The sequence below is a fragment of the Onychostoma macrolepis genome, chromosome 20 (genome assembly GCF_012432095.1).
Source record: "Onychostoma macrolepis isolate SWU-2019 chromosome 20, ASM1243209v1, whole genome shotgun sequence".
Classification (NCBI taxonomy): domain Eukaryota; kingdom Metazoa; phylum Chordata; class Actinopteri; order Cypriniformes; family Cyprinidae; genus Onychostoma; species Onychostoma macrolepis.
This window is the reverse complement of record NC_081174.1, coordinates 30,859,942-30,887,228: the sequence shown is the minus strand read 5'-3', so window position 1 is coordinate 30,887,228 and position 27,287 is coordinate 30,859,942. Positions and strand designations below refer to the sequence as shown.

Below are 27,287 nucleotides of genomic sequence, written 5' to 3'. Positions count from 1 at the left end.
TTATTTATATGTTTTATATTTATTATTTATAAATATTTTTAAAATATATTATTTTATATATATATATATATATATATATATACACATTTTGATAGTCCAATTATCATCATAAAATATAATATAAAATTTATAAATACATATGTATATTATTATATAAGATACAAATATATATATGTATATGATCAAATATATGAAATATTGTGTAATTATTTTTAGTTCAATTAAATTTTGTATGAAATGACATACATCTTGTCAGTCCAATTATCGTTATGAAGAAATATTTTTATCTAAAATGTATAAAAATATACTGTATGTAGATTAGTATTTACAATACAAATAATATCAAATCTATGAAATAGTATGTAATTTTATACATAATGACATACATTTTACAGTCAGATTATCATCATGAAAAATATTATAATATTAATGTAAAATAAATTATTTAAAATACAAATAATAATATACAATATATAAAATATTATGTAATTATTTATTATTTATTTCAATACAATTTTGTATAAAATGGCATGCATTTTGACAGTCCAATTATGATCATGAAATATAAATGTAAATTATTATATCAAATATTAATAATATTACAGCACATTATGCAATTATTTTAATTTCAATTAAATTTTGTATAAAAATCACATATATTTTGACAGTCCAATCAACTAAGTCAAAGAGGAGATATTTAAAATGATCCGATATTACAGTTTCATCCATTGGAAATGGAAGGTCAAGCCAAGTGCATTGCATTATGGGATACAGAACTCCATTACATTTCTGCGAATGTAGTATTCATACATACAGATAACTCACACTGTGTACACTATACATACTGCATACTACTCTCAGTGTGTAGCACGGCATCACTGAACACACCTGATCTGCGTCTGTCTCTAGGGATGATGGGAAGGAAGGGCTGAAGTTCTACACCAACCCGTCGTACTTCTTCGATCTGTGGAGAGAGAAGATGCTGCAGGACACAGAAGACAAGAGGAAAGAGAGGCGGAAACAGAAGGTGAGAGGGGCGGGGCTACACAAAAGAGGGGTGTGGCTTATATGCAAATGAGACGGGGTGTGGGTGTGGCATCCGTGGGGATCAAGCACTAAAATCACATACATAATAACATACTTTATGGTTGCCGTTCAGTCATTTTTCACTCAGTTTTGGCTGCTGAGTTGTTTGAATGAGCTGTTTCTCTTGATATGAGGTGTTTTTTGACTGCGTTTAGATTACAGACCAACACACACAGCAGGCTAATCACATGCTAATTTGAAGCAGATTGTATTTTTACGCATGATGGCATATTCTCTCGTCTCTTCTCTGACATTACTGCAGTAAAACTGCTTGTATATTGTGATATTACAGGTCAATATCTACTTGCATTTAATAAAACCATTTTAAAATATACATAACATCCAAATTTCTTATGCATTGTTACTTTAATCATTTAAGAGATGCAAATTAGGCATAATCTTATGAAATATTCACATTACAGCTGATATAAATCAGTGAAAATGTCACAACTTTTATTTCTGTGTTAATATGATCAGCAGCTCAGTGGTTGGTAATTATCAGACGCTTTTATGAAAAGGTTATTTCACCAAACAAAACTCTTTAACGTAAATGGATGATTTTATATAAAAATGACTTTCATAAATGCATCTGATAATTGCTAGCAATATCACAACAACATGGACATGTAAATCATCAAAATCTTGGTGTCAAATGGCAGTCTATGATTATGGATGGGTTGGAATATTAGTTAATTAATAGTCTTATATATTCATTAATATTTTAAAATATTATTAATTAATAAAATTAATCTAAAAAAAGTATAACAAATTCTGAATATTTTGAGAAAAAATAAAAAAATATTATGTAATTGTTTTAAATAGGTTTCATTTTATTACAAATATTTAAAATCATTATATAATTATTACATTATATTATGTAATTATAATAAAATATTATGAATAAAGAAAATAAGTCAACATTTTTCTATATATATATATATATATATGAATGAATGATATGTATTTATATGTATGTATTTGTTCTGAAATGACATAAAAGGGTGATCTGCAATTAGAAAATCATTTCAACAAAACCAACACGGACACCAAAAAAAAAAAGTTTCATGCAAAAAGTAAAATAAAGGGAAAAATACAACTATGTTGTATGTTTAAGTCAGTGAGTGGTATCCAATTATCATCATAAAAAAATATAGTAATTTATTTATTTAGAAAAAAATAAAAATTATGAAAAAATATTATAAAATACATAAAACATGATGGAATTGTTATTTATTTCAAAACTTTTGAAGGATATATTACTGGAGAAAACAAAATTATATATATGAAATTGTCATGATTATGAGCGAAATAAAACAGTATGTAGAATATATGCTGTTTTCCAGAGGCTTTATGAAGCAGAAAGAGTGTTTGCAGTGATTGTGTTCACATACAGACACACAGAATGTGATTAGCTGTGATATGCTGCTTCCCGTCATTCATTCATATTAAGTGTGTAAATGCAGTGGATGTGGGATCGGCTGCATTCGATTAGACGCGACTCGATTACATTAGGAGTGACTGATGTGTGGAAAACTGCTCCAGCGGCTCCCAGTCTCTCTCAGACACAACTAACCAAACCTAGAGACGCTACTAACCCAACACAATTATACATTACAGTAAAGTGACCGTAGATCAGCTGGTTTCAAAACAGAACAGCTGTCTCACTAACAAGCTCATTTGTAAATAACTCGCTGTATTGAGACAATCATAAAACTCAGTCTGATGAGCAGCAAACAGTGATAAAAATACCTCCCTCTTTTAAAAAAACTCTGGCTTCATGCATCGCAGTGAATTAGTTTAAATCAGATGATTCATTTAAAAATAAATACTATAAAATAAGTACTACAATTACTAAAACTGAAATAAAAATAAATTAAAGCTAAACAGAAATAAACAAAAAAACTTAAAAATAACAAAAGCACATAACAAGATTACTAAAACTTAAAACTAAAATTAAAAAATAAATACTACAATTACTAAACCTAAATTAAAAATAAATTAAAGCTAAACAGAAATAAACCGAAAAAATAATAAAAATAACAAAAGTACATAAGATTACTAAAACTAAAATTAAAATGAAAACTAAAACATATAAAAAATAAAAGCAAATTGAAAATATGATTAAATACTATAACAGTATGTAAATATACTAAAACAAAACTGACTGAGACCCTTAATGTGTTATATACACATACTATTATAAAATACTAAAAGAATATGTTATTATTTTATTTCAATTGAATTTTGTATAAAAATGAATTAAATTACTGGACACTGGAAAAATGTATACAGTTAAGCAGGTTAAAATGTGTATGTAAATTTAGTAAATATAAATGTTTTAATCTGATTATATTATATTTTAGTACTTAAATGTATCATTACACTGTAACAAGGACACCCTAAAATAAAGTGTAACCCAAAATTCATTTTCTTTCTTTTTTTATATTCTTGTAATTCTGAGTTTATATCTTGCAATTCTACTGTTTTTTCTTGTAATTCTGAGTTTGAGTTTATATCTTGCAATTCTGAGTTTGTTTATATCTCGCAATTCAAATTTTTTCTTGTAATTCTGAGTTTGAGCAAAGACTAGAAATAGAAATACAAAGACAGTTAACTCCTATACTTAAGAATGGGAGAAACTGCAATGTACAATATGGCGGAATAGTCCCGCCTTCTAAATGAAAGAGCCAATCGCTGATTGGTAAAGTCATTGCATCACTGCAGCAGCCGTTAGAAGCTCCGGTTCCCATAGAAACCTGAGGCTGGAGCAGTCGATGCGCATGCACAGTCTTAAGCGCATTATGACTTTGCATGCGCATTGGCTGGTCTAGCCTGAAAAATAAGCTTTTTAAATGCTATTTGAGCATAAGAAACAACATTCATGGGGCAGCTCATTTCAGATTTTGTTGCTGATTTGAAATATGTAATTTAATAGCAAGTTCGGCGAGCAGTTTTTGAGATTTCAGTATTCCCCCATTCATTTAGATAGGACTTGGTCTTGTTTGAGCTGCCCGGAGGCGTTGCAAATATGGCCACCTTTCTTTAAAAGGGACTTTGGTTTAAATCTCGCACTTCTAAATTTGAGTTTATATCTCGCAATTCTGCATTTAGCAATTTTTTCTTGTAATTCTGAGTTTGAGTATTAATCTCGCAATTCTACGTCATTATCATGCATTTTGTAATCATTCAGTACGAGGGTACAAATGAAACTGGCTCTATACTGCAGTACTTTACTGTACTAGTTGTCAAACTGCAGTTTCTGAGTTGCTTCCTAAACTCAAAACTTAACTAGCACTGACAACCGAGTCAGACTGAACATACACAGGTTTTCCCGAAATAACTTCACTTCAGATGCCCTCTGTGTCTCTCCCTGAGGAGCTGTGTGTATGTGTGTGTGTGTGTGTGTATGTGTGTGTGTGAGAGAGAGAGAGAGAGAGCGTGTAAGAGTGTGAGTGTGTGTGTGTGTGTGTGTGTGTGTGTGTGTGTGTGTGTGCCTCCTGGCCTGAACTCTGATCAGCAGCACGATTTGAGTTATTTCTGGTTGTTTCTGACTGCGCTTCACACTGATGGCCGCTGACAGTGTGTGTGTGTGTGTGTGTGTGTGTTTGATGTTCGAATCGCTCTGGTTGCTGGTGAAGGGCTCAGAGCAGCAGGAGTTTGTCTCCGCAGAGATCGTGGTGTGCGGCTTGAAAGCCATGATACAAACACAGACGACATTCAAACACAACACTGAGCTCACTTTCATTTAAATGCATCAGAATGCGGCATTATTATAAAAGCCCGATTCCACCACAGAATAGAACAATTAAAAAGGTAAATGCGACTCTTATCTCACAAGTTGGACTTTTGGTTTCTCTCTGAAAAAAGTCAGAAGTGAAATATAACCTAAAAATTCTGCTGTTTTTCCTCACAATTATAAGTTTAAATCTTGCCATTCTAAGTTTATATCTCGCAATTGTAAATTTTTATATCTCGCAAAGTTTTTCTTGTAATTTTGACTGAGTTTATATCTTGTAATTCTAAATTTTTCTTGTAATTCTGAGTCTGAGTATAAATCTTGCAATTCAATGTTTATATTTCCCAAATTCAATTTTTTCTTCTAATTCAAAGTTTGAGTTTATAACTGGCAATTTTAAACTTATATCTTGCAATTATAATTTTTGAGTTTGAGTTTATATCTCACAATTCAAAATTTGAGTTTATATCCCGCAATTACAAATTTACATCTCGCAATTCTATTTGTTCTTGTAATTCTGAGTTTGACTTTAAAACTCACAGTTTTGCATTTATACCTTTCAATTCTATGATTTTTCTTGTAATTCTGAGTTTGAGTTTATATCTTACCATTCTACTTTTATATCTCGCAGTTATAAGTTTGTTTATATCTCGCAAATGTAGCTTTTTATATCTCGCAATTTCTATAATTTTTTCTTGTAATTCTGAGTTTGAGCAAAGACTAGAAATAGAAATACAAAGACAGTTAACTCCTATACTTAAGAATGGGAGAAACTGCAATGTACAATATGGCGGAATAGTCCCGCCTTCTAAATGAAAGAGCCAATCGCTGATTGGTAAAGTCATTGCATCACTGCAGCAACCGTTAGAAGCTCCGGTTCCCATAGAAACCTGAGGCTGGAGCAGTCGATGCGCATGCACAGTCTTAAGCGCATTATGACTTTGCATGCGCATTGGCTGGTCTAGCCTGAAAAATAAGCTTTTTAAATGCTATTTGAGCATAAGAAACAACATTCATGGGGCAGCTCATTTCAGATTTTGTTGCTGATTTGAAATATGTAATTTAATAGCAAGTTCGGCGAGCAGTTTTTGAGATTTCAGAATTTCCCCATTCATTTAGATAGGACTTGGTCTTGTTTGAGCTGCCCGGAGGCGTTGCAAATATGGCCACCTTTCTTTAAAAGGGACTTTGGTTTAAATCTCGCACTTCTAAATTTGAGTTTATATCTCGCAATTCTGCATTTAGCAATTTTTTCTTGTAATTCTGAGTTTGAGTATTAATCTCGCAATTCTACGTCATTATCATGCATTTTGTAATCATTCAGTACGAGGGTACAAATGAAACTGGCTCTATACTGCAGTACTTTACTGTACTAGTTGTCAAACTGCAGTTTCTGAGTTGCTTCCTAAACTCAAAACTTAACTAGCACTGACAACCGAGTCAGACTGAACATACACAGGTTTTCCCGAAATAACTTCACTTCAGATGCCCTCTGTGTCTCTCCCTGAGGAGCTGTGTGTATGTGTGTGTGTGTGTGTGTGTGTGTGTGTGTGTGAGAGAGAGAGAGAGCGTGTAAGAGTGTGAGTGTGTGTGTGTGTGTGTGTGTGTGTGTGTGTGCCTCCTGGCCTGAACTCTGATCAGCAGCATGATTTGAGTTATTTCTGGTTGTTTCTGACTGCGCTTCACACTGATGGCCGCTGACAGTGTGTGTGTGTGTGTGTGTGTGTGTGTGTTTGATGTTCGAATCGCTCTGGTTGCTGGTGAAGGGCTCAGAGCAGCAGGAGTTTGTCTCCCGCAGAGATCGTGGTGTGCGGCTTCGAAAGCCATGATACAAACACAGACGACATTCAAACACAACACTGAGCTCACTTTCATTTAAATGCATCAGAAGTACGGCATTATTATAAAAGCCCGATTCCACCACAGAATAGAACAATTAAAAAAGGTAAATGCGACTCTTATCTCACAAGTTGGACTTTTGGTTTCTCTCTGAAAAAAAGTCAGAAGTGAAATATAACCTAAAAATTCTGCTGTTTTTTCCTCACAATTATAAGTTTAAATCTTGCCATTCTAAGTTTATATCTCGCAAAGTTTTTTCTTGTAATTTTGACTGAGTTTATATCTTGTAATTCTAAATTTTTCTTGTAATTCTGAGTCTGAGTATAAATCTTGCAATTCAATGTTTATATTTCCCAAATTCAATTTTTTTCTTCTAATTCAAAGTTTGAGTTTATAACTGGCAATTTTAAACTTATATCTTGCAATTATAATTTTTTGAGTTTGAGTTTATATCTCACAATTCAAAATTTGAGTTTATATCCCGCAATTACAAATTTACATCTCGCAATTCTATTTGTTCTTGTAATTCTGAGTTTGACTTTAAAACTCACAGTTTTGCATTTATACCTTTCAATTCTATGATTTTTTCTTGTAATTCTGAGTTTGAGTTTATATCTTACCATTCTACTTTTATATCTCGCAGTTATAAGTTTGTTTATATCTCGCAAATGTAGCTTTTTATATCTCGCAATTTCTATAATTTTTTTCTTGTAATTCTGAGTTTGATTTTAAATCTCGCTATTCTAAATTTGAGTTTATATCTAGCAATTCTACATTTACACCACAATTCTATTTTTTCTTGTAATTCTGAGTTTGAGTTTATATCTTGCAATTCTACTTTTATATCTCACAATTCTAAGTTTTTCTTGTCATTTTGAGTCTGAGTTTAAATCTCACAATTCTAAGTTTGTTTATATCTCGCAATTGTAAATTTTTATATCTCGCCATTTCTATTTTTTTTCTTGTAATTCTGAGTTTGATTTTAAATCTCGCTATTCTAAATTTGAGTTTATATCTAGCAATTCTACATTTACACCACAATTCTATTTTTTCTTGTAATTCTGAGTTTGAGTTTATATCTTGCAATTCTACTTTTATATCTCACAATTCTAAGTTTTTCTTGTCATTTTGAGTCTGAGTTTAAATCTCACAATTCTAAGTTTGTTTATATCTCAATTGTAAATTTTTATATCTCGCCATTTCTATTTTTTTTCTTGTAATTCTGAGTTTGATTTTAAATCTCGCTATTCTAAATTTGAGTTTATATCTAGAATTCTACATTTACACAACAATTCAATTTTTTCTTGTAATTTTGAATTTAAATCTCGCAATTGTACGTTTATATCTTGCAATTCTACACTTTTTTCTTGTAATTCTGAGTTTGAGTTTATATCTCGCAATTCTATTTTTTCTTGTAATTCTGAGTTTGAGTTTAAATTCTGAGTTAAAAGAGATTAATTACCTTTTGACTTTCTTTCTTTGTTACCGTAATTACCTTTTTATTCTGTAGTGGACACAAGCTTCCATACATTATAACTTACAAGAAAGAAAAATGACACAGACGATCTCTTTAACATCTCAATTGCTTCTCCTAATCAGTAATAAAAATTTTACTTTTACTGAAGTCTGAGAAAAAGAGCCCAGTAATCTCATACGAGTCTCCTCTAGAGTTTCAGAAGAGATCTCAACTGTGTCTCAAACTGAGCTCAGATTTGCTGAAGAAACTAAAGTCAGAAATGAAAAGTCAGAGATCTCGGTATGAAGTCAAACAGTTCTCACTGAATTCTTTCAAGCTAATAATTGTAAAGCTATATGACAATAAGGTACTATTTCTCTCAAGAAATTTTAGGAGAAACATCTGAGACAAATGTATGAAATGCACCATGAAGTCGGCCAGTTTGTAGCATCCAGTACCAGTGATGATGCCAGTTTCCCACTCCGTTACCATGGCGATGCCATCTTTAACACACTCAGAACTGAGTGCAAGGACAATAATAGATGCATTGATATGCGGACTGCTGCCTGTCAGGAGAGAGTCGACTACACGGACATGATCACTCAAAATAAAACCAAAAATGCAATATGGCTTAGTGCGATTATCAAACGGCAAAGGCTGCGATTTAATTAAATAAATATATGCACTGTGTGTTTCATAGAGAAACGCAGCACTATGTTCATTTACACAGGAGCAGCTCATGATCCTTCAGTGTTTTCAAAGTCACTTTAACCTGCATTTAGGAATGAAACATTATTTCATTATTTATTTTCTTAAATATTTGTTTTTCTACAGTAGTGATGTGATTATTATTCCTAAAATTATTAATCAATGTTCCAGATTTTTTTTTAAATTAATGATAATTATAATAAAACAACTTAAAATTATTATTATTATATTTTCATTTTTACAGTAGTGATATTACTATTATTGCTAAAAATCATAATAAGAAATATTACTACTGTAATGTTTCTTGGTTTAATATTTTTATTCATAATAATCATAATAAAACAACTTAAAACTGCCTTAAATTTGTAAGTATAATCGAATTTATAAATAAAATAAAATAAAATAAATATTAATGGTCAGGTGTTTTGGTTTCCTGTGTTTTTTTTATCAAAATAAAATAAAATAAAATAAAATAAATAAATAAATATTAGTATTGTAATTTCACATTCGTACTGTAAAATAAAACTATTATTATTATTATATTTTTCTTTAATTAATTTTCTTTAATTCTTTATATTTTTCACTGCAAAATATTAATATTTTACAGTGAAATATTACAGTAGTTATGACTATTACTAAAATATTAACCATAAGAAATATTAGTACTGTTATGTGTCTTATTTACTTTAATATTTGTATTAATAAAAACAACTTAAAAACTGCCTTAAATTTAAGTGTAATCAAATTCATAAATATTTATAGATTTAGAAAAGAAAAGAAAAAATAAAGCATTAATGGTCAGGTGTTTCACAGCTGTGTAAACTATGGGAAAAACATATGTTGCCATAACCTATCATTTCGTTTTTACAGTGCAGATTTTCAGATGTCTAACACATCCAGGAATCAGTCAGATCATTTCTGAACCATCAGAGTGAATGAGAGACAAAACAGATGAACACAGTCGAGTTACGATCATCAGCTCAGTTCAGATGTCAGAGACACACACACACACACACACACAGAGTGCTGATGTCTGCGGTTCAGTAAGTGAATGATGACGGGACGAGAGAGCAGGGAGGATGGACGCTCACACAGGGTTTGACTGCAGCCTTCATTCACTTTCTCCTGTCGATTATTTCATTGATTTTGTGAGCTTGATAAAACTAAAATAATATTAATCCTCAGTTCTTATTATTACTGACTGACATCCTAATGCTCAGTCAAGTGCGCGCGTGTGTGTGTGTGTGTGTGTGTGTTGGCTGTATAAGTAATCAAACTCACTATACACACACGTACAGAAAAAATGGTTAGGATTTACTTTGCAACAATTTTCACTCCATTTCCAAAGAAATGGCAATTAATTCCAAAGAAATGGCAAGTAATACATTTAATTAAACAAAATTATCACACAGAAAACCTGAAGTTGTATTTTCTTGTACAAAATACTCCAATAATCAGTTTTTTTATTTATAACTTTGAGAAATAATTTTGTCCTTGATGTTTGATTCTTAACGTTATACGAACGTCATTTAAACGTTCACACAACGTTCCTGTAACCATGCTCTCAATTTGTATGTTACAAATGTAACATTTTAGGAACATCGTGTTGAATGTGTAAAATACTCTATCTAGGCTTCACTGTCTACTTGATATGAACATTTCTTCCACATTTACCATAACGTTCTTTTAACGTTGCATTCAGAACATTGAGAGAACGCCTGTATCACCTTAAAGGGACAGTTCACCCCAAAATCAACATATTTTACTCACCTTGTTCCAAAGACTTTCTTTCTTTGTTCTGTGGAACATAAAACAGATATTTAGAGTACAATCAGTCAATGGGGTTTAATGAACATTTAATGAATAATGTCATATAATGTCAGTGTGTTTGTAATGTTGAGAAGCATGTGCATGTGTTGATGAGCTGTGTGCGTCGGATCTTTTGTTCACGTCGTTCTGTCCTGTCAAATATGTGTCTATTACAGCAGATTGTTTCAGAGCAGAGCAGCAGCCGCATGACTAACGGTTCACAAACTCATCTGATGCACCAATATACAGCCGTTCACCAACACTGATATCAGTCACAATTACTTCATGAATTAATAGCTGAATCAAATTTCAGATTTAATAGAAAAAAAGCAGAAAATAAGCAAAGATATTTTTATGTATAATTTTTATATAAAAAATGTATATGTAGCAAAATTTGTTTATTTGCATTGTGTGTGTACATATATTTATTTATTTTACAGCCGTTCTTGCAGTATATGCATTATTTATTTCTCTAAATATGTCTAAATAGAATAAAGAAAAAGTTGTTCTTATCTATCTATATATATATATATATATATATATATATATATAATAAAAATACATTCTAAATTGTCTGTTATTTATACAAAAAATGTTTTTCAATATATATATATATATATATATACACACACACATATATTAGTGCTGTCAAACGATTAATCGCGATTAATCGCATCCAAAATAAAAGTTTTTGTTTACATAATCTATGTATATGTGCTGTTTATATTTATTATGGATATATATATATATATAAATACACACACATACATGTATATATTTCAGAGAAATATGTTAAGTTTATATATTAAATATATTTATTTAATATAAATTAAATATAAATATAGACATGTAAATACATGTAAATATTTTCAAAATATATTCTGTATGTGTGTGTATTTATATATCCATAATAAATATACACAGAACACAAACATATTTTATGCAAACAAAACCTTTTATTATCCGATTAATCGTCTGACAGCACTAATATATATATATATATATATATATATATTAGTGCTGTCAAACGACATTATGTTAAATGACAAACGATATTATGTTTATTTACATTGTGTGTGTGTGTGTGTGTGTGTGTGTGTGTATTCATTTATAAATTTTACAACCAATTTCACAAATGTGAATTTTATTATTTTTTGCAGTATATGGAAACATTTTTATTTGCAATATTTATAAATAGAAAGAGTCAATGATTTTTTTTCTCCAAAAGTGTATAATTTTGTCTGATCTATCTATCTCTCTATCTATCTATCTATCTATCTATCTATCTATCTATCTATCTATCTATTATAATTCCTCTAACAAACAAAATGTACTTTTTTGGGGGGAAAGGGTGTTCTTGCTTTTTTCTGCTTCCAATAATAATCAATTCATACCAATAATTTTTCAATAATTTATGGGTCAGTTATATATTACCTTTCAAAAATGCTAGCAATCAGCCGATACCAGTATAGTCAATGCTATACTGTGCATCTCTGTTTGGTTTTTTATTTGTTATTTTTCATGTGTGTTTTGTAGATATTTCTCTGGACTGTCCTTCACTGCAGTTCTATTGTGTTACGCTGTGTTAAATTGTGCCCTTGGTTCTTCTTTTGTCATTTTGTTTTGTAGTTGCAGGATCCCCACATGTATGATCAGGTCTATAAATATCTAGACCTTCCAGTGCAGGTATGTGAACATCAGAGACGCTTCAATCTGCCATATGATCACTCGCTCGGCCGCTTCATGCTGACCTGCACCGGGAACCAAACAATCACCGTACGGCACGCAGGCGCTGAGACGCTGACGCTTCATCTGGAAAAACAGTATTCTAGGATATATTATATTATAGGATATATGATACTATTATAGATTTTATTAATAATTTGAATTAGTTTTCAATTTAAAATTTTTCCTTTAAATTGTTTTAGCCATTTTTAGATTTTCCATTTTCATTTTATTTAAAGTTTTAATTTAGTTGTGTTTTTTCCATTTCATTTTTATTTTTATATTTTAATTTTTGTTGAAAAAATTTAATTTAATTTAGTTAAATGTCATTTATTTTAGTTTTTTTGCCGTTTTAATTTTTAGATTTTCCATTTTCATTTTAATTAAAGTTTCAGTATTTTAGTTGTATTTTTGCCATTTAATTTTTTTATATTTTCCATTTGAATTTTAGTTATATTTTTAATAATGTTTTTTCATTTTCATTTTAAAGTTTTAGCAATTTAGTTGTTTTTACAATTATATTAAAATGTTTCTATTTTCTATTTTCATTTTAGTTAAAATTGTAGTAATTTAATTGTTTTGCTATTTTAATATATAAATTTGATATTTTTCATTTTCAAGTTTTAGTAATTTATAATTTGAGATTTATGATTTAATGTTATATATTTGCAATTTTAATTATAATTTTTATATTTTACTTTTACTTCGTATATCATTTTTATTTCAGTTGTAGTTATTTTAATGCAGTTATTTTACAATTTATTTTATTTCAAGTAACACAATTTTGTATGGTTTTAGTTTTAAATGAACTATAAAGACCCTGTAAATTACACAAAAATGCATTGATAAAAACAATATATAGATGTGTATATGCGGTCAGTGATCTTTGAATTACTGAATTGAATATATATTAATTTAATGCACAATAATTCAGTGTCTGTAATAAATTATTCCTTATCAGATATTTATTCACACATGTGTGAAGGTTAAAATAAAACTCAGTGTTTTCTAGATGATGCATCAGAGATCTCCGTGACATACGTGTGCATTTGGTTTGGCTGTTTTCTTTCACAAATTCTCTTCAACAGTCTTGATTTGGTTTAAGTCAAACGCAGAAACACAAGCCATCCAGATTTGTTTGTTTCCTGTCTGTCTGACCTGTCCAGCTTTTCCACACGTGTGTGTGTGTGTGTGTGTGTGTGTGTGTGTGTGTGTTGCTCTGCTTTGATTGACTTCACCTTCGCTCTGAATCAGATGTTCAGTGTGAATCAGGACTGAGTGTGGAAATGATTCGCTTTCATAAGACAGAACCCACTGAATCCGCTCACATTTCACCCCTAAAATCAACACAACAAAATTATATATATATATATATATATATATATATATATATATATATAATTCATACATACAATAATGATATATTATATATTAATATATTACAATAATAATACAATGAATAATAATATTTTTTCAGTTGATTTTATACATTTATACATTTATTTTATTCCCAAATTTATTTGCATATGTATTGCATATACGGTATATGAATAATTTCTTAATTGAATGATAAGGGGGGGGGAAAGAAAAAATTACAAAAATAAACCTATATGCAATGAATAATTTGGTGTAAAATATCACTGGCATTTTTTTATCAGATCATTAGATTCAATTTTCAGTTTTCTAAGTGCTGTGGATGCTGTAAAATGCACAAATTATAATAATTAATTAAATTTGGAGGTAAAATACATCAATGAAAAAATATAATGAAAAATTAAATAAAATGGAAGATCTAAAAATAAAAATTAATGGCAAAAACAACTATATAACTAAATAGAATGTTTTTTTTAAAGTGCACACAAACACTCAAATACACACACTCACATGTACACAAAATCAAGCAACAGATCTGACTGATTTTATGACAGTCTTGAGTGTGTGTTTGTGTGATTATGTTCATATATCTCCTGATATGTCAGATCTTCTGAGTGAAATATGAACAGACCTGGTTTCTTCTCTGGCTGTGTTTCTCCTCGTGCTGCTAAACCTGCTTCTGCTTCACAGTAGAGACAAACTGAGCGATTCAGCTGCTGACCAGACTAACGCTCCTTCTGTGTGTGTGTGTTCCTCCAGCAGAAGAACATCGACCGTCCTCAAGATCCGGAGAAGATCCCGCGAGCGCCTCACGACCGAAAGAAGGAGTGGCAGAAGATGGCTCTGGGAGCGGAGCTCGCCGACGCCGAGGACAAACACAGAGACGCCAACGGATCGGCAGCCTACCACGAGCACAGGCCAGTTTCTGGAGACCAATCCTCAAATAATGCTTTGAGCTCAAATCCCATTTCAAAATTCCAGATTCAAATTTCCAAACCTCTCAGTAGATTTTCAGACCATATTTAACATAAAAGGTGCATACAGCTTCATTGACTTTCTCGAACTGACAAAATACAGAACTAAATTAAATAATAATAATAAAAAACAGACTTTTGCATGCACACAGAAAACGAGAAACTATTCACATGCACAATTTTTTGCAGGCTTACGCATTTCTAGTTTTATTTAACTCACTTCCTTTGTGCATCACTGCCATCTTGCTATGAAAACAGCGAGAGCATGGATGCACATGAATTAATAGAAATCTACTTGCTCAAAATTGGGTTTTCCTATGGTAGTCCCTCTAATATCAAGGCCTAATGTCCAGTTTAGCACATCCTCTTGTGGCGGCGGAGAAACCATGACATGAAATGGGCTGATGATATAGTACGGCTGTGTGCATTATCCTATTTGCCAAGTTCAAGGGTCTATAAAAAAAAGACTGTTGCTATAAAAAGTGTTCAAAAATTGGTTTTCATTAGGGCACTATGTCATATTTCAAGGCCTTAGATCTCTTTAATGCATATTCTGTGGCGGCCAAGAAACGGGCTGATGGTGCAATATGTGGCTCGGTGTGCATCGTCCTTTATGCAAAGTTTAATGGTTTCTCGTGCACACATAAAAGTCTGTATATTTTTAATTTTTGCAAAAGTCCTTGAGGCTATGAAATGTCATAGACTGTCAAAAGACTGAATCCAATATTTGGGGATAGTGTCGCATAACGAGTGGTCTTTTTTGTTTGTTTTGGAACTGGTTTATCATGGGTCTCATTTATATCAGTTTTTGAGTGAATGCTGTCAAAATTACCTACAAATAGTACTTTGTTCACTCAAAAACTGAGGTGCATGGGCTGAAATCAATGAGGCCAGTTCCAAAAAGAAGGTAGGGCTGTCACTAATAATTATTTTGGTAATAATCGGATAATTATAATACATTTTTCGTGATAAAAATAGACCTAAGTGAACAATAACCTTTAAACTGTATAAAAAGCAAGTAATCATATGGTTTTATTGAACAAAACTGTTAAAATACATAATGTATTATAATAAACAATAGAGCTAACGTACGTTGCGCAATATAACAAATGCCAGCAGAGGGCGCCAACGGCCTGCCGATTGTTTTACAAGCATTTACTGTGAACGGAGTCGCTCTGACACGCACACACATAACCTACACACATGTAAATAATTAAAGCACGCATATTAAACCTGCATCGCATAGATTTTTGTGTTTGTGAATTCTTAATAGCATTATGCTTTATTATGATTTTTAAATGGGTTTAATATGTGGAATGCGCCACTTACGGTATTTTGCCGATTACTCAACACGGGCAAAATGCAATCGAGGATTTTTTTAAAATCGAATAATCGAATACTTGAATAGAATTGAGGAATCGTTGCAGCCCTAGTTTGAGGATGTGTTTTCTGTATGTTGTGTTTGACAAGCGTAGATTACAGAAATATAAATGTCAATTAATGAATTAGCAATTTATATTTTTAGGAAAAATAAAGTAGAACAGAGAAATGGACAACACATTTTATCAGTTTTTAAAAATGTTTAAATCAAGAATTATTGTTGATTTTAATTATTAGAAAATTGATGAATGCAATTAATGTTTTTAGGTTTGATTGATGTTGTGATGTTGGGTTGTGTTATGTACTTAATGAGGAGTTTTGTTTTATACACGAGCTAAGATAGTAATATAATGGTTTGTGTTTAATGTTAAAATAACTGTTTTTTAATAAAGTGATTGTAAAAATCAAACTCTCTGTCTCTCTCTGCAGGTACATTGATAATCTGGACGGGCCGTTCTCTCTGGCCGCGCTGCCGTACTCTCAGATGAACGAACTCCTGAACCGTACGGGAGAGAGAAACTACGGCCGTCCGCATGAGCCTCCACCACCACCACCAACCTACCCCCCCGACACCAAACCAGCCTCCGTTATCAGGTACACACACACACACACACACACACATGTTCGTTTTTGTAAAAAGTGGGGACATCTCCATAGGCGTAATGGTTTTTATACTGTACTTACTGTATGTGCTATTGTCCTACACCAACCCTACACCTAAACCTACCCCTTACAGGAGACTGTGCATTTCAACTTTCCCCAAAAAAACCTCACTCTGTGTGATTTATAAGCGTTTTGAAAAGTGGGGACATGGGTCAATGTCCTGAGATGCCACCTTCACCTTGTAATACCTGTCATACCCTCGTCATTATACACATCTATGTCCTGACTTTTCACAAAAACGCGCGCACACACACACACACACACACACACACACACACACACACTCACGCACTCTCACTCACTCACACACACTCACGCACGCGCACACACACACACACACACGCACGCACTCTCACTCACTCACACACACACACACACGCACGCACACACACACACACACACACACACACGCACTCACACACACTCTCTCACACACACGCACACACGTTTGTTTTTGTGAAAAGTGGGGACTCTCCATAGGCGTAATGGTTTTTATACTGTACTTACTGTATGTGCTATTGTCCTACACCAACCCTACACCTAAACCTACCCCTTACAGGAGACTGTCTGCTATTTCAGATCTTCAATACACTCCATTCTGTGTGATTTATAAGCGTTTTGAAAAGTGAGGACATGGAGTAATGTCCTGAAAAGTCACCCTCTCCTTGTAATACCTGTCATACCCTTGTCATTATACACATTTGTGTCCTCATTTGTCACAAAAACGCGCACACACACACACACACACACACACACACACACACACACACAAACACGCACACACATAACCTACACGCATGTAAATAATTAAAGCACGCATATTCACACACACGCACACATAACTTAATACTTAAAACTAAAACTAAAATATAATATATTCACTAATTTTATTACTAATATGTTAAATAATTTTTAATTATATATAAATAAATAACAGCATACCTCTCTACGTATTCTGTGGTATACTGTGTTTCGGAGCAGCTCAAGCCATTTCTCATCACGCTGTGTGAAATACAGACTGAACGGTGGCTCAAAACCGCTGTATGTGCATATGATATGCAAACTACAGCTCTCGGCTGGATAAAAGAAGCCAGTGTCACACTAGTAGCCTAAAGTTTTGATGGATGCCAACGATTGTAATCTAGGTAAAGATGATTACAGTGACATACAGGAGTCATGCAGTAAGCGCGCGTTGTGTCCGTTATAATTAATGCGCAAACGAACCGTGTATATGTGCGCTCTCGTATTTCTGCTTGATTACAGTTCATTATATTCGTGTAGTTGTATACAGCGAGAGTTTTATAACGGATGCTCGCGTGTTTCGGAGAAGTTTGTGAGGATCAGGGGTGTTTATGCACATATGGGCATCAGATGCTCCATACACATACACTCTTGCTTGTTCTGACAGAGGAACTGATGACGTCGAGCCGAGTTTCCACACATTTAGAATGGTTTCATTTTTTCATTTGTATTTTGGTGTGTTTAGCGATTCTGAATGGCTCCGTAGTAGTTTATAAAAATTAAATTAATGCAGTATAAAGATACATCCCGCACCCCTTCCCTACACCTAAACCTACCCCTTTGAGATTTTTACATTCTCAAAAGAACTCATTCTGTATGATTTATAAGCTTGTTTCCCCATGGGGACCTAAATTTACATCCCCACAGTGACACGAGTCCCCATTAGTCAGTGTGTATTCAGGTTTAAAGGGTCATGACATGGATTTTCTTATTTTAAAGGGGTCATATGATGCGAAGTTACAAGCTGTTTGTGCATAGATAAGATCCCTGAAGTTGCAAAGACTAAAGTCTCAAAACCAAAGAGATATTCTTTATAAAAGTTAAGACTCGACCACGCCCCCCTAAAACGGCTCATTCAAACACGCCCCCACATGTCTACGTCACGGTGTGGGAAGATTTGCAAAATACCACCCAAATGTATACGCAATGAAAGAAGGCGGAACTATTATTCTCGCTGTAGTGTTGTTGCTGCCACCGGCGCCATGTCCTGGAGACGCTGTGTTTCGTTGTGAAAGAGAAAGTACTTTCTTTGGGCGTCCAAAAGAGGACACAACTAGAAATCAGTGGTTAAGTTGTATTTACAACACTGTTCCAGAACAGTTCAAACCAAATATTAGAGTGTGTGCAGCGCATTTTACAGACGACTATTTCCTGAACCTGAGAGTAGCTGCCAGCTGCACAAAGGCTGTTTCTATAAAGTGGGGCAATTTCAATGTTGCAAGGACAGTCTGGTGCTTCTGACTCACAGCCTGTAAGTATGTTTTCTTATTTAAAGAATTTGCCACTGACTATTAAATCGCGAGTTTTGAGCAGTGTAGAGTAGTGCTTGTTTGTCGTTTTTTCCGATCACAAATGCAGACATGGTAATGTTTACGCGGCGCGATGCGTAAAAAGACAGTATAAGTCATTATAATCAGTAATTATGTCCCCACTGGATGCAACAAATGCCTCGTTTATAATGGGTTTTATTGCTTTTGTGTTGTCGCGCCGGGACACGGCGTCACAATACGGTAAGGGGCATAACATTTCCGTCTCACGCTTGAGACCAATCACAATGCACCGGATAGCTGGCCAATCAGAGCACACCTCGCTTCTCAGAACGATGAGCTTTGTAAAAAGGCGTATGTAAATAATGTACAGTATGTGGAAAATAATGTGTTTTTTGAACCTTAAACCGCATAAACACATTGCATTACACCAAATACACAAAATAATGTTCTTTTTAGCAACGTCATATGACCCCTTTAATATGTTCTTTGAGGTTTACTCAAAGTTTTTTTGCGCAAAATAAAAATAAATGTGGAAAAATGATTATTTTCAACCCTTATTCTCTGAAACAGCCTGTTTTTAAGGGGTGTGTCCTTTAAGGCTTCTCAGTAATCGGCCACTGTTATGATTGGCTAACGTCATTGCATAGGACAGCAACAGTATCAACGCTCCCTCACTGTTGCATGTGTGTGTTTTGTAAACATGATCAAAATAAAACAGTCATTTACAGACAAAGCATTACGAAATATTTGACTTACAGTTTGTGATGCAGCTGCAGTCAGATCTAGTACCGCTTCATCTTTCAACAAATGTTTCTTTGTGACTCTCCATGACACTGTGCCTCGTTTACAAAACAAAATCCTCTGATCAATCCTCAGACACGATCCGGGATGCCATTAAAAATAAATGACCCACTTGTTCCTTACGCTGGGATCCTTCCGATATCTGTACAAAGACGCGAATGAGCTGAAACTTGCAGGATGTTTTAATGGTACAAAGACCTCTTATATGCCAAAAGATCAAGGCAAATTTGATTTCTCATGTCATGACCCCACCGGGATATAAAGAAAAAAGGTACACACTCATATACAAATGTATTAGATTATTATTATTATTATTATTAGAATAATTATCTATAATAAAAAGTGTTTAATACAGTATTTACTGTAGCTTTAATATTTGTGAAAATATATTAAGATAGTATTTTATTAATGCAACTAAAGATTTTATCATATTTCATTATATTTATCATTGTATAACTAGCTGATTTTAGAAACTGTGAGTTTTGCACATTAATTCAGACAAATATTGCTTCCTATCCTGCGAGTTAGTTCTGAGGTGAATGTGTGTTTATAGCTCAGCTCGTCATTTGTTCTGTTTACTGTGAGCGTTAGTGAGTGTGAGTTAGTGTGTTTATAGTCTGTACTACAGGACGGATCTCCTGAAGCTTCAGATTCACTCAATAATCTTACTGAGGCTGTTTTGTAAAAACTCATAAACAAACACGGAGTCGGTGTCAGTGAGATACACACAAATCAATAAAGTAATCAAGCAGAAACATTTACACAGCCGCACAACGAAACACTATCGCTGTGTTCCAGCACAGAGCTCCCTATACAGGCAGCTGCATACTAAGACAGAAACGCTGATCGAACAGTCGCTTCTACAAGTAAAAATCCTGTTCATTTTCTTCATAATGGAAATTATTTTTAATGATAAATCGTAAACTTTTAAATAAAGACCTACTTTGAGCTATGAGGCTGCTAATCAATGCTAATAAATGCTTTTGTTGAGACCACCTTATTTAAACTTAGTTTGTAAATAATCATATTTTATGTTTTAAATAATAATAAATGAATATAATAAAAAAATATTTTAATGAATGGAACATTCTGTATGAACAACTGAAATCATACTCAACTTTCATTAATACGTTAATTATAATAAAAATATATTAATAAAAATGATTAATGCAATAAATAAGTGCATAAATCAATATAATTAAAATATATAATTAATAAAAGTAATTAGTAAATTTACATTTAATTTACAATAAATTAATATAATAAAAATATAATACTTTTAAAAATATATAATAAATATATTAAATTAATAAATTAGTATGATACAAATATATAATTAAAACTAAATATTTATGTAAAAATGCAGCTAATAAATAAATATAATTAAAATATATAATTAATATTTTATGTAAAATAAACTTAATATATTAAATGAACATGATTAAAAATATATAATTAATGCAACAATATTACGGAATAAATAAATGCAATTAATAAATCAATATATTTAAAATATATAATTAATAATAAAAAAATACCAAGATGTTTTTTTAATACCCCTATGGGAAAAATGAATGGAAAAAATACTTTGGGAACAAAAGCCACTAATAAAGATTCCATTTGCATGTTTGCAAACTAGCAACATGCTAATCAAATAACAAAACAAGCATAAAAATGTATAGCAAACACAAATATTTAATAAAATGCCTAGTTTTAATTAGATTACATTTTATTCCATTTTTAATTGGACTGAATGATTTTATCACTACTTCTTAGTACTGAGTTTAAGGGTGAATCCTGTGAAAACCTGTCCAGGTCACATTTCACAACAAAATCAAAAGAAATTATAATTTAAGTAATATTTGCATTGTGACATTTTTTTTCCATATTTCTGTCTCGCAGCTCCAGCTCAGGTTTCTCGGACAGCGTCACGCAGTCTCCGGCTCGCACGCCTGTCTTCCTCAACTCCAATGCCCCACCCCCGGCCCCTCCCCCTTTACCCCCGCCCCCTCCTCCCCTGCCAGCCAGCCAATCAAGAATGCGCGGTTCAGCCCCGCCTCCGATCCCTCCCTTACCTTCCCAGCAGCCCCGGCCATCCCCTCCCCGCCCCCTCCAGATCGCCCCGGGCGTCCTGCACCCTGCCCCCCCTCCGGTGGCTCCGCCCCTTCACTCCTCCCCTGCCCGCGGACATCTGGACAAGACTCCGCCCACAGCCGGAGACGGAATGGCTTTGCCGCCGCCTCCCCCTCCTCCTCCTCTGCCCCTCCCAGGAAACAGAAGCTCCTCCCCCTGCTCATCTTCAGGCCCACCCACCATGCCTTCCTTCCCATCAGGAGCGGTTTCGTCGCCGCCCACTCACTCCGGTCACGAGGTCAAGAGGTATCCATCCAACCTGCCACCAATCAGCGACGCCCGCAGCGTTCTATTGGAGGCCATTCGTAAAGGTAGGCGGAGTTTCGCACAAGTTCACTTAGTATATGCAAATCAGGTATCTGTCCATAATCTACACTAAAAATAGTTGCACAGTACAATATAAATATAAATATATATACAGTGGGTACGGAAAGTATTCAGACCCCCTTAAATTTTTCACTCTTTGTTATATTGCAGCCATTTTCTAAAATCATTTAAGTTCTTTTTTTTTTCCTCATTAATGTACACACAGCACCCCATATTGACAGAAAACACAGAATTGTTGGCATTTTTGCAGATTTATTAAAGAAGAAAAACTGAAATATCACATGGTCCTAAGTATTCAGACCCTTTGCTCAGTATTTAGTAGAAGCACCCTTTTGATCTAATACAGCCATGAGTCTTTTTGGGAAAGATGCAACAAGTTTTTCACACCTGGATTTGGGGATCCTCTGCCATTCCTGCTGGTTTTCTCCACACATACCGCTTAGAATTAAGGCCAAAAAGTTCTATCTTGGTCTCATCAGACCAGAGAATCTTATTCAGGTGTTTTTTAGCAAACTCCATGCGGGCTTTCATGTGTCTTGCACTGAGGAGAGGCTTCCGTCGGGCCACTCTGCCATAAAGCCCCGAGTGGTGGAGGGCTGCAGTGATGGTTGACTTTCTACAACTTTCTCCCATCTCCCGACTGCATCTCTGGAGCTCAGCCACAGTGATCTTTGGGTTCTTCTTTACCTCTCTCACCAAGGCTCTTCTCCCCCGATAGCTCAGTTTGGCCGGACGGCCAGCTCTAGGAAGGGTTCTGGTCGTCCCAAACGCCTTCCATTTAAGGATTATGGAGGCCACTGTGCTCTTAGGAACCTTAAGAGCAGCAGAAATGTTTTTGTAACCTTGGCCAGATCTGTGCCTTGCCACAATTCTGTCTCTGAGCTCTTCAGGCAGTTCCTCATGATTCTCATTTGCTCTGACATGCACTGTGAGCTGTAAGGTCTTATATAGACAGGTGTGTGGCTTTCCTAATCAAGTCCAATCAGTATAATCAAACACAGCTGGACTCAAATGAAGGTGTAGAACCATCTCAAGGATGATCAGAAGAAATGGACAGCACCTGAGTTAAATATATGAGTGTCACAGCAAAGGGTCTGAATACTTAGGACCATGTGATATTTCAGTTTTCTTTTTAATAAATCTGCAAAATGTCAACAATTCTGTGTTTTCTGTCAATATGGGGTGCTGTGTGTACATTAATGAGGAAAAAAAATGAACAAATGATTTTAGCAAATGGCTGCAATATAAATATAAATATAAATATAAATATATATACTGATATATATATATATATATAATATATTATTTTGTAATAATTATTCTATACCTACAATCAGTAAGTTTCTATTTTCATGGCAGATTTGATTACGTCATTTGCAGTGCATCAAGGGATGAGAAGTTCATTCCCGTCTAAACTTTTAACACACGGAAAGCTAAATTTAGATTAGCTAGCATACTGCTCTATTTCTGCCATACCTTTATATATTTTAATATGCTAGTATGCTATACTAAATTCAGCCCGTATTTGTCTATTTTACTATTTTGTGATGTTGTGATTCATCTCAGAACACTTTTTTTTTCTAAAAAAAAATAAGTAGATCAAGTAGATATTTTTATGGTTTTTTATGTCTAAATTACATATTCAGATATTTATTAGAATATTTATTAAAACCTCCAAACCTTTTAGCCCCAAATTAAAGTTTTAATGTAGTTTAGTTTACAACTTTATTCATTTCTGTGGCAATCAGATGCTATATATATATATATCTAAATAATGTTTTATATATTTATTTTGTATTTAAAATGTATATAATTTTATTAAATATATTTCAACATTAAAATGTATATATAAGTAATAAAATTGTTTTAAATGCATAATAAAATGTATGCATTAATAATTAATGCAATAAATAAATGGAACTAATAAATTAATATAATTAAAAATTGCAATTAAAATTAATAAAATACTGTAAATATATTGTGAATATGTAATTTATAAATTTGTGTAATAAAAATATAATTAATAAAATTATCAATGCAATAAAAATGTAACTTATAAATTAATACAATGAAAAACATAATTAATAAAAATTGTGAATAAAATAAAATGAATAAATTAATAATAAAAATGACTAATGCAATAAATAAACAGAAGTAATAAATTAATACAATTAGAATAAATAATTAATTAAAAATTATAAATTGAATAAATAAATTGAAGTAACAAATTAATATCATTTAAATAGCATTAATAAAATATTATAAATACCTTAAATAAATGAAAATATTACATTAGTATAATTAAAAATGTAGAAGCATCATTCAAAGAAATAACTCTTGATTGAGAGTTCTAGAACAGGCAGCAATTAAATTTTTATTTTAATTTAAATATTTCATTTGCTTGATCTTAGATAAACGGTAAATCACGGCGCTTGCAACGCCAAGGTCATGAGTTCAATTCCCAGGGAAAGCAAGAAGTGATAAAATGCAAATGTGCACCTTGAATGCAATGTCTATAAAATGCATAAATGTAAACGTGAGCATAACGACTTTACCTCGGTGTCTCAGGGATCCAGCTGAGGAAGGTGGAGGAGCAGCGGGAGCAAGAGGCCAAACACGAGCGCGTGGGGAACGATGTGGCCACCATCCTGTCGCGCCGAATCGCCGTGGAGTACAGCGACTCCGAAGACGACTCCGAGTTCGACGAGGTCGACTGGATGGAATGAGAGAAAGACGAACGTCACGGGATCAAGAGTTTCTAGGAAGGAGGCTTTATGAAATCTCAGCTAACCTTCTTCCCAATAAGAGTTTTCCCACAAACACTCTCCGATCAGTCGCAGTCTAATTCAGGAAACATCAGGACTGCAGACGACTGTATTCCATGTTCCCAGAATGCTTTGCTTTAATGTTTTTTAACCACTTGTTGTGCAATTGATGAATGAAAATAACCATGTTGGGTTTTTTTTATCTGTCATATTTCTTTCATTTGAATTCGTCCGTCTTTTATTCTCAATAGGAACAACAAAAGCGGTTGGTTTGTTGTTATAGTTCGGCGCGAGAGACGACAGCGGCCTCTTCTGGTCACGTCAGGAACGTCTCAATGCGGCAGATCAAAAGTGTCATATCAGAATGTGACGGATGACTATTAAACTTTCTATATCATCTAAACCGTTCTTCCATTTCAGAGATGTGATGTTTGATGTCATTTTGTGCTTGTGATGGACAAAGTCGAAGGAAAAAAAATGAAGGAACATTTTTATGAACTTGTCAAGACGACTTAAAATACATGAGTGAATCTCTTGTCCAGGTTATATTTCACCTCACTATGAAAAATTAAAAACAATTTGAATTAAAAAATTTAATAAATTTTTTTTTTTAATTTCCAATTAAGAAAATGTATTTTTTTTTTTATTTATCTTTTTAATTTAATTTATTTTGGTATTTTTTGAATTGTAATCATGCATTTTGTTGTGCCTATATATATATATATAATTTATTTATTAATTTGGAGGAAAAATGTGTTGAAATATATTTAATTAAAATATATTAAAATATATATTAAATATTATATAATATATAAACACACACACAAATATATAGGTATATATTAAAGGTAAAATTGTATGAATAAAAATATTTAAAATAATTTTTCCTCCAGATTAATAAATAAATTTTTAGATATAAACATTGATTCTAAAATGGTCATTTATCCCTAAAATGGGCTTAATTTTCTTTTTCTTTCTTTCTTTTTTATTATATGACATTTTTTCTAAATTAATTCTTTGATTTTGGGGTGAAATGTGACGGTTTCATGAGATTCATACATTGAAATGTTGACATCTTCCCATAAAGGTCATGTAAAACATTGTGGCCTTTTTCTTTCTGAGGTCTATAAATTGTAATTTACTGCATTTCTCAGTTTATGAATAAAATTAAATTTTAATAATTGTTTGCCAAAACGTGAGAACAGACCTAGTCATATTTCAAGCCAGACTTTGTGAGTGAACAAGAGATGAAAGTAAACGCTCGTCGTCTGTGTGTCTGTCGCTGTTGGGACTGAACGCTGGTTTCTCTTTCTTAGGCCTTATGGTTTGCATAAATGTTGATGAGTTGAATGTATTGTGCTGTTACTACTTTTGCCTGCATTTCTCCAGCATTCGCTGTTTCTATGTTCCAAACGGAAAAAAAGAGATTCAGAAACAAAGATTAAACATGATTTAAAATACTGTATACTGTGTAACGTATGTAACTGTTTACTGTAACAGTTTGCTTGAATTAATAAAAACTAATGTTCAAGGTTCTGACAGGATACTGAATTATGGGGTCATCCATTCATAAGAGGAATTTGGTGAAGGAAACAGAAATATTTATACATTTATGTGCATTTACACAAACTTTTAAATGTAAAATAAAAGCATAAATATACACAAGGGTCATAATTGCAGGAAATAATGCATCACAAGCTCGAAGTTGTTGATTTTCCTGCAATGCTGACAGAAAACAAGATTGAAACTAGATGCCAAAAATCAATAATATTGATTTAGTGACTCTCAAAAGAACTAATATATCCACAGGTCATAAATTCAATGAAAAATAAAAGTTATTTTAGAAATTATTTTTCATAAAGAAGATTAAGAAGATTTTTTGACATTTTTATTTTATTTTATTTTATTTTTTGAGAACTATGACCTGGTCAAAGTTTTCTGAGATATTCAGGGAATTTTAAAAACATTGCATAAATAATATTAAATTATGCATAAACATTTTGGAACAAGCTAAAAACTAAAAAAGCGATAAAAACACATAATGTTATAAAAGTACTGATACATAATTGATCAGTTTATATAATTGTCATCTTTAATTTTAATTATTTATTTATTTATTTACTTTCATTTTGGGATGAAATATGACCTACACATGTTTTCGACCAGTTTTCCGAGATTACTGTTTAATCAATCATCTTATATTAGTTTAGTCTGAACAAC

General features: G+C 32.7%; 1 protein-coding gene and 1 long non-coding RNA gene across 3 annotated transcripts in view; one reads left to right on the top strand and one right to left on the bottom strand.

Annotated features, from left to right (window-relative positions):
• Nucleotides 1–26,611, top strand: part of wasf1 (WASP family member 1) — a 78,911-nt gene extending 52,300 nt beyond the window's left edge. Inside the window, exons 5-10 of one of the 2 annotated variants that reach the window (XM_058755602.1) lie at nucleotides 910–1,027; nucleotides 12,264–12,320; nucleotides 14,496–14,650; nucleotides 16,517–16,681; nucleotides 21,745–22,286; nucleotides 24,871–26,611. In XM_058755602.1, coding sequence (XP_058611585.1) covers nucleotides 910–1,027; nucleotides 12,264–12,320; nucleotides 14,496–14,650; nucleotides 16,517–16,681; nucleotides 21,745–22,286; nucleotides 24,871–25,028 — 1,195 coding nt within the window. In that variant the 3' untranslated portion in view covers nucleotides 25,029–26,611. Of the gene's footprint in view, nucleotides 1–909; nucleotides 1,028–12,263; nucleotides 12,321–14,492; nucleotides 14,651–16,516; nucleotides 16,682–21,744; nucleotides 22,287–24,870 lie in introns of both variants that reach the window. The other variant, XM_058755601.1, reaches the window with a different exon arrangement.
• LOC131526899 (uncharacterized) lies at nucleotides 699–19,963 on the bottom strand. The gene is made up of 3 exons (XR_009267555.1): nucleotides 19,798–19,963; nucleotides 10,596–10,623; nucleotides 699–964 (listed from the first exon to the last, which is right to left on the bottom strand). It is a non-coding gene; the product is annotated as an uncharacterized LOC131526899 (long non-coding RNA).
• Nucleotides 26,612–27,287: the final 676 nt, after the last annotated feature.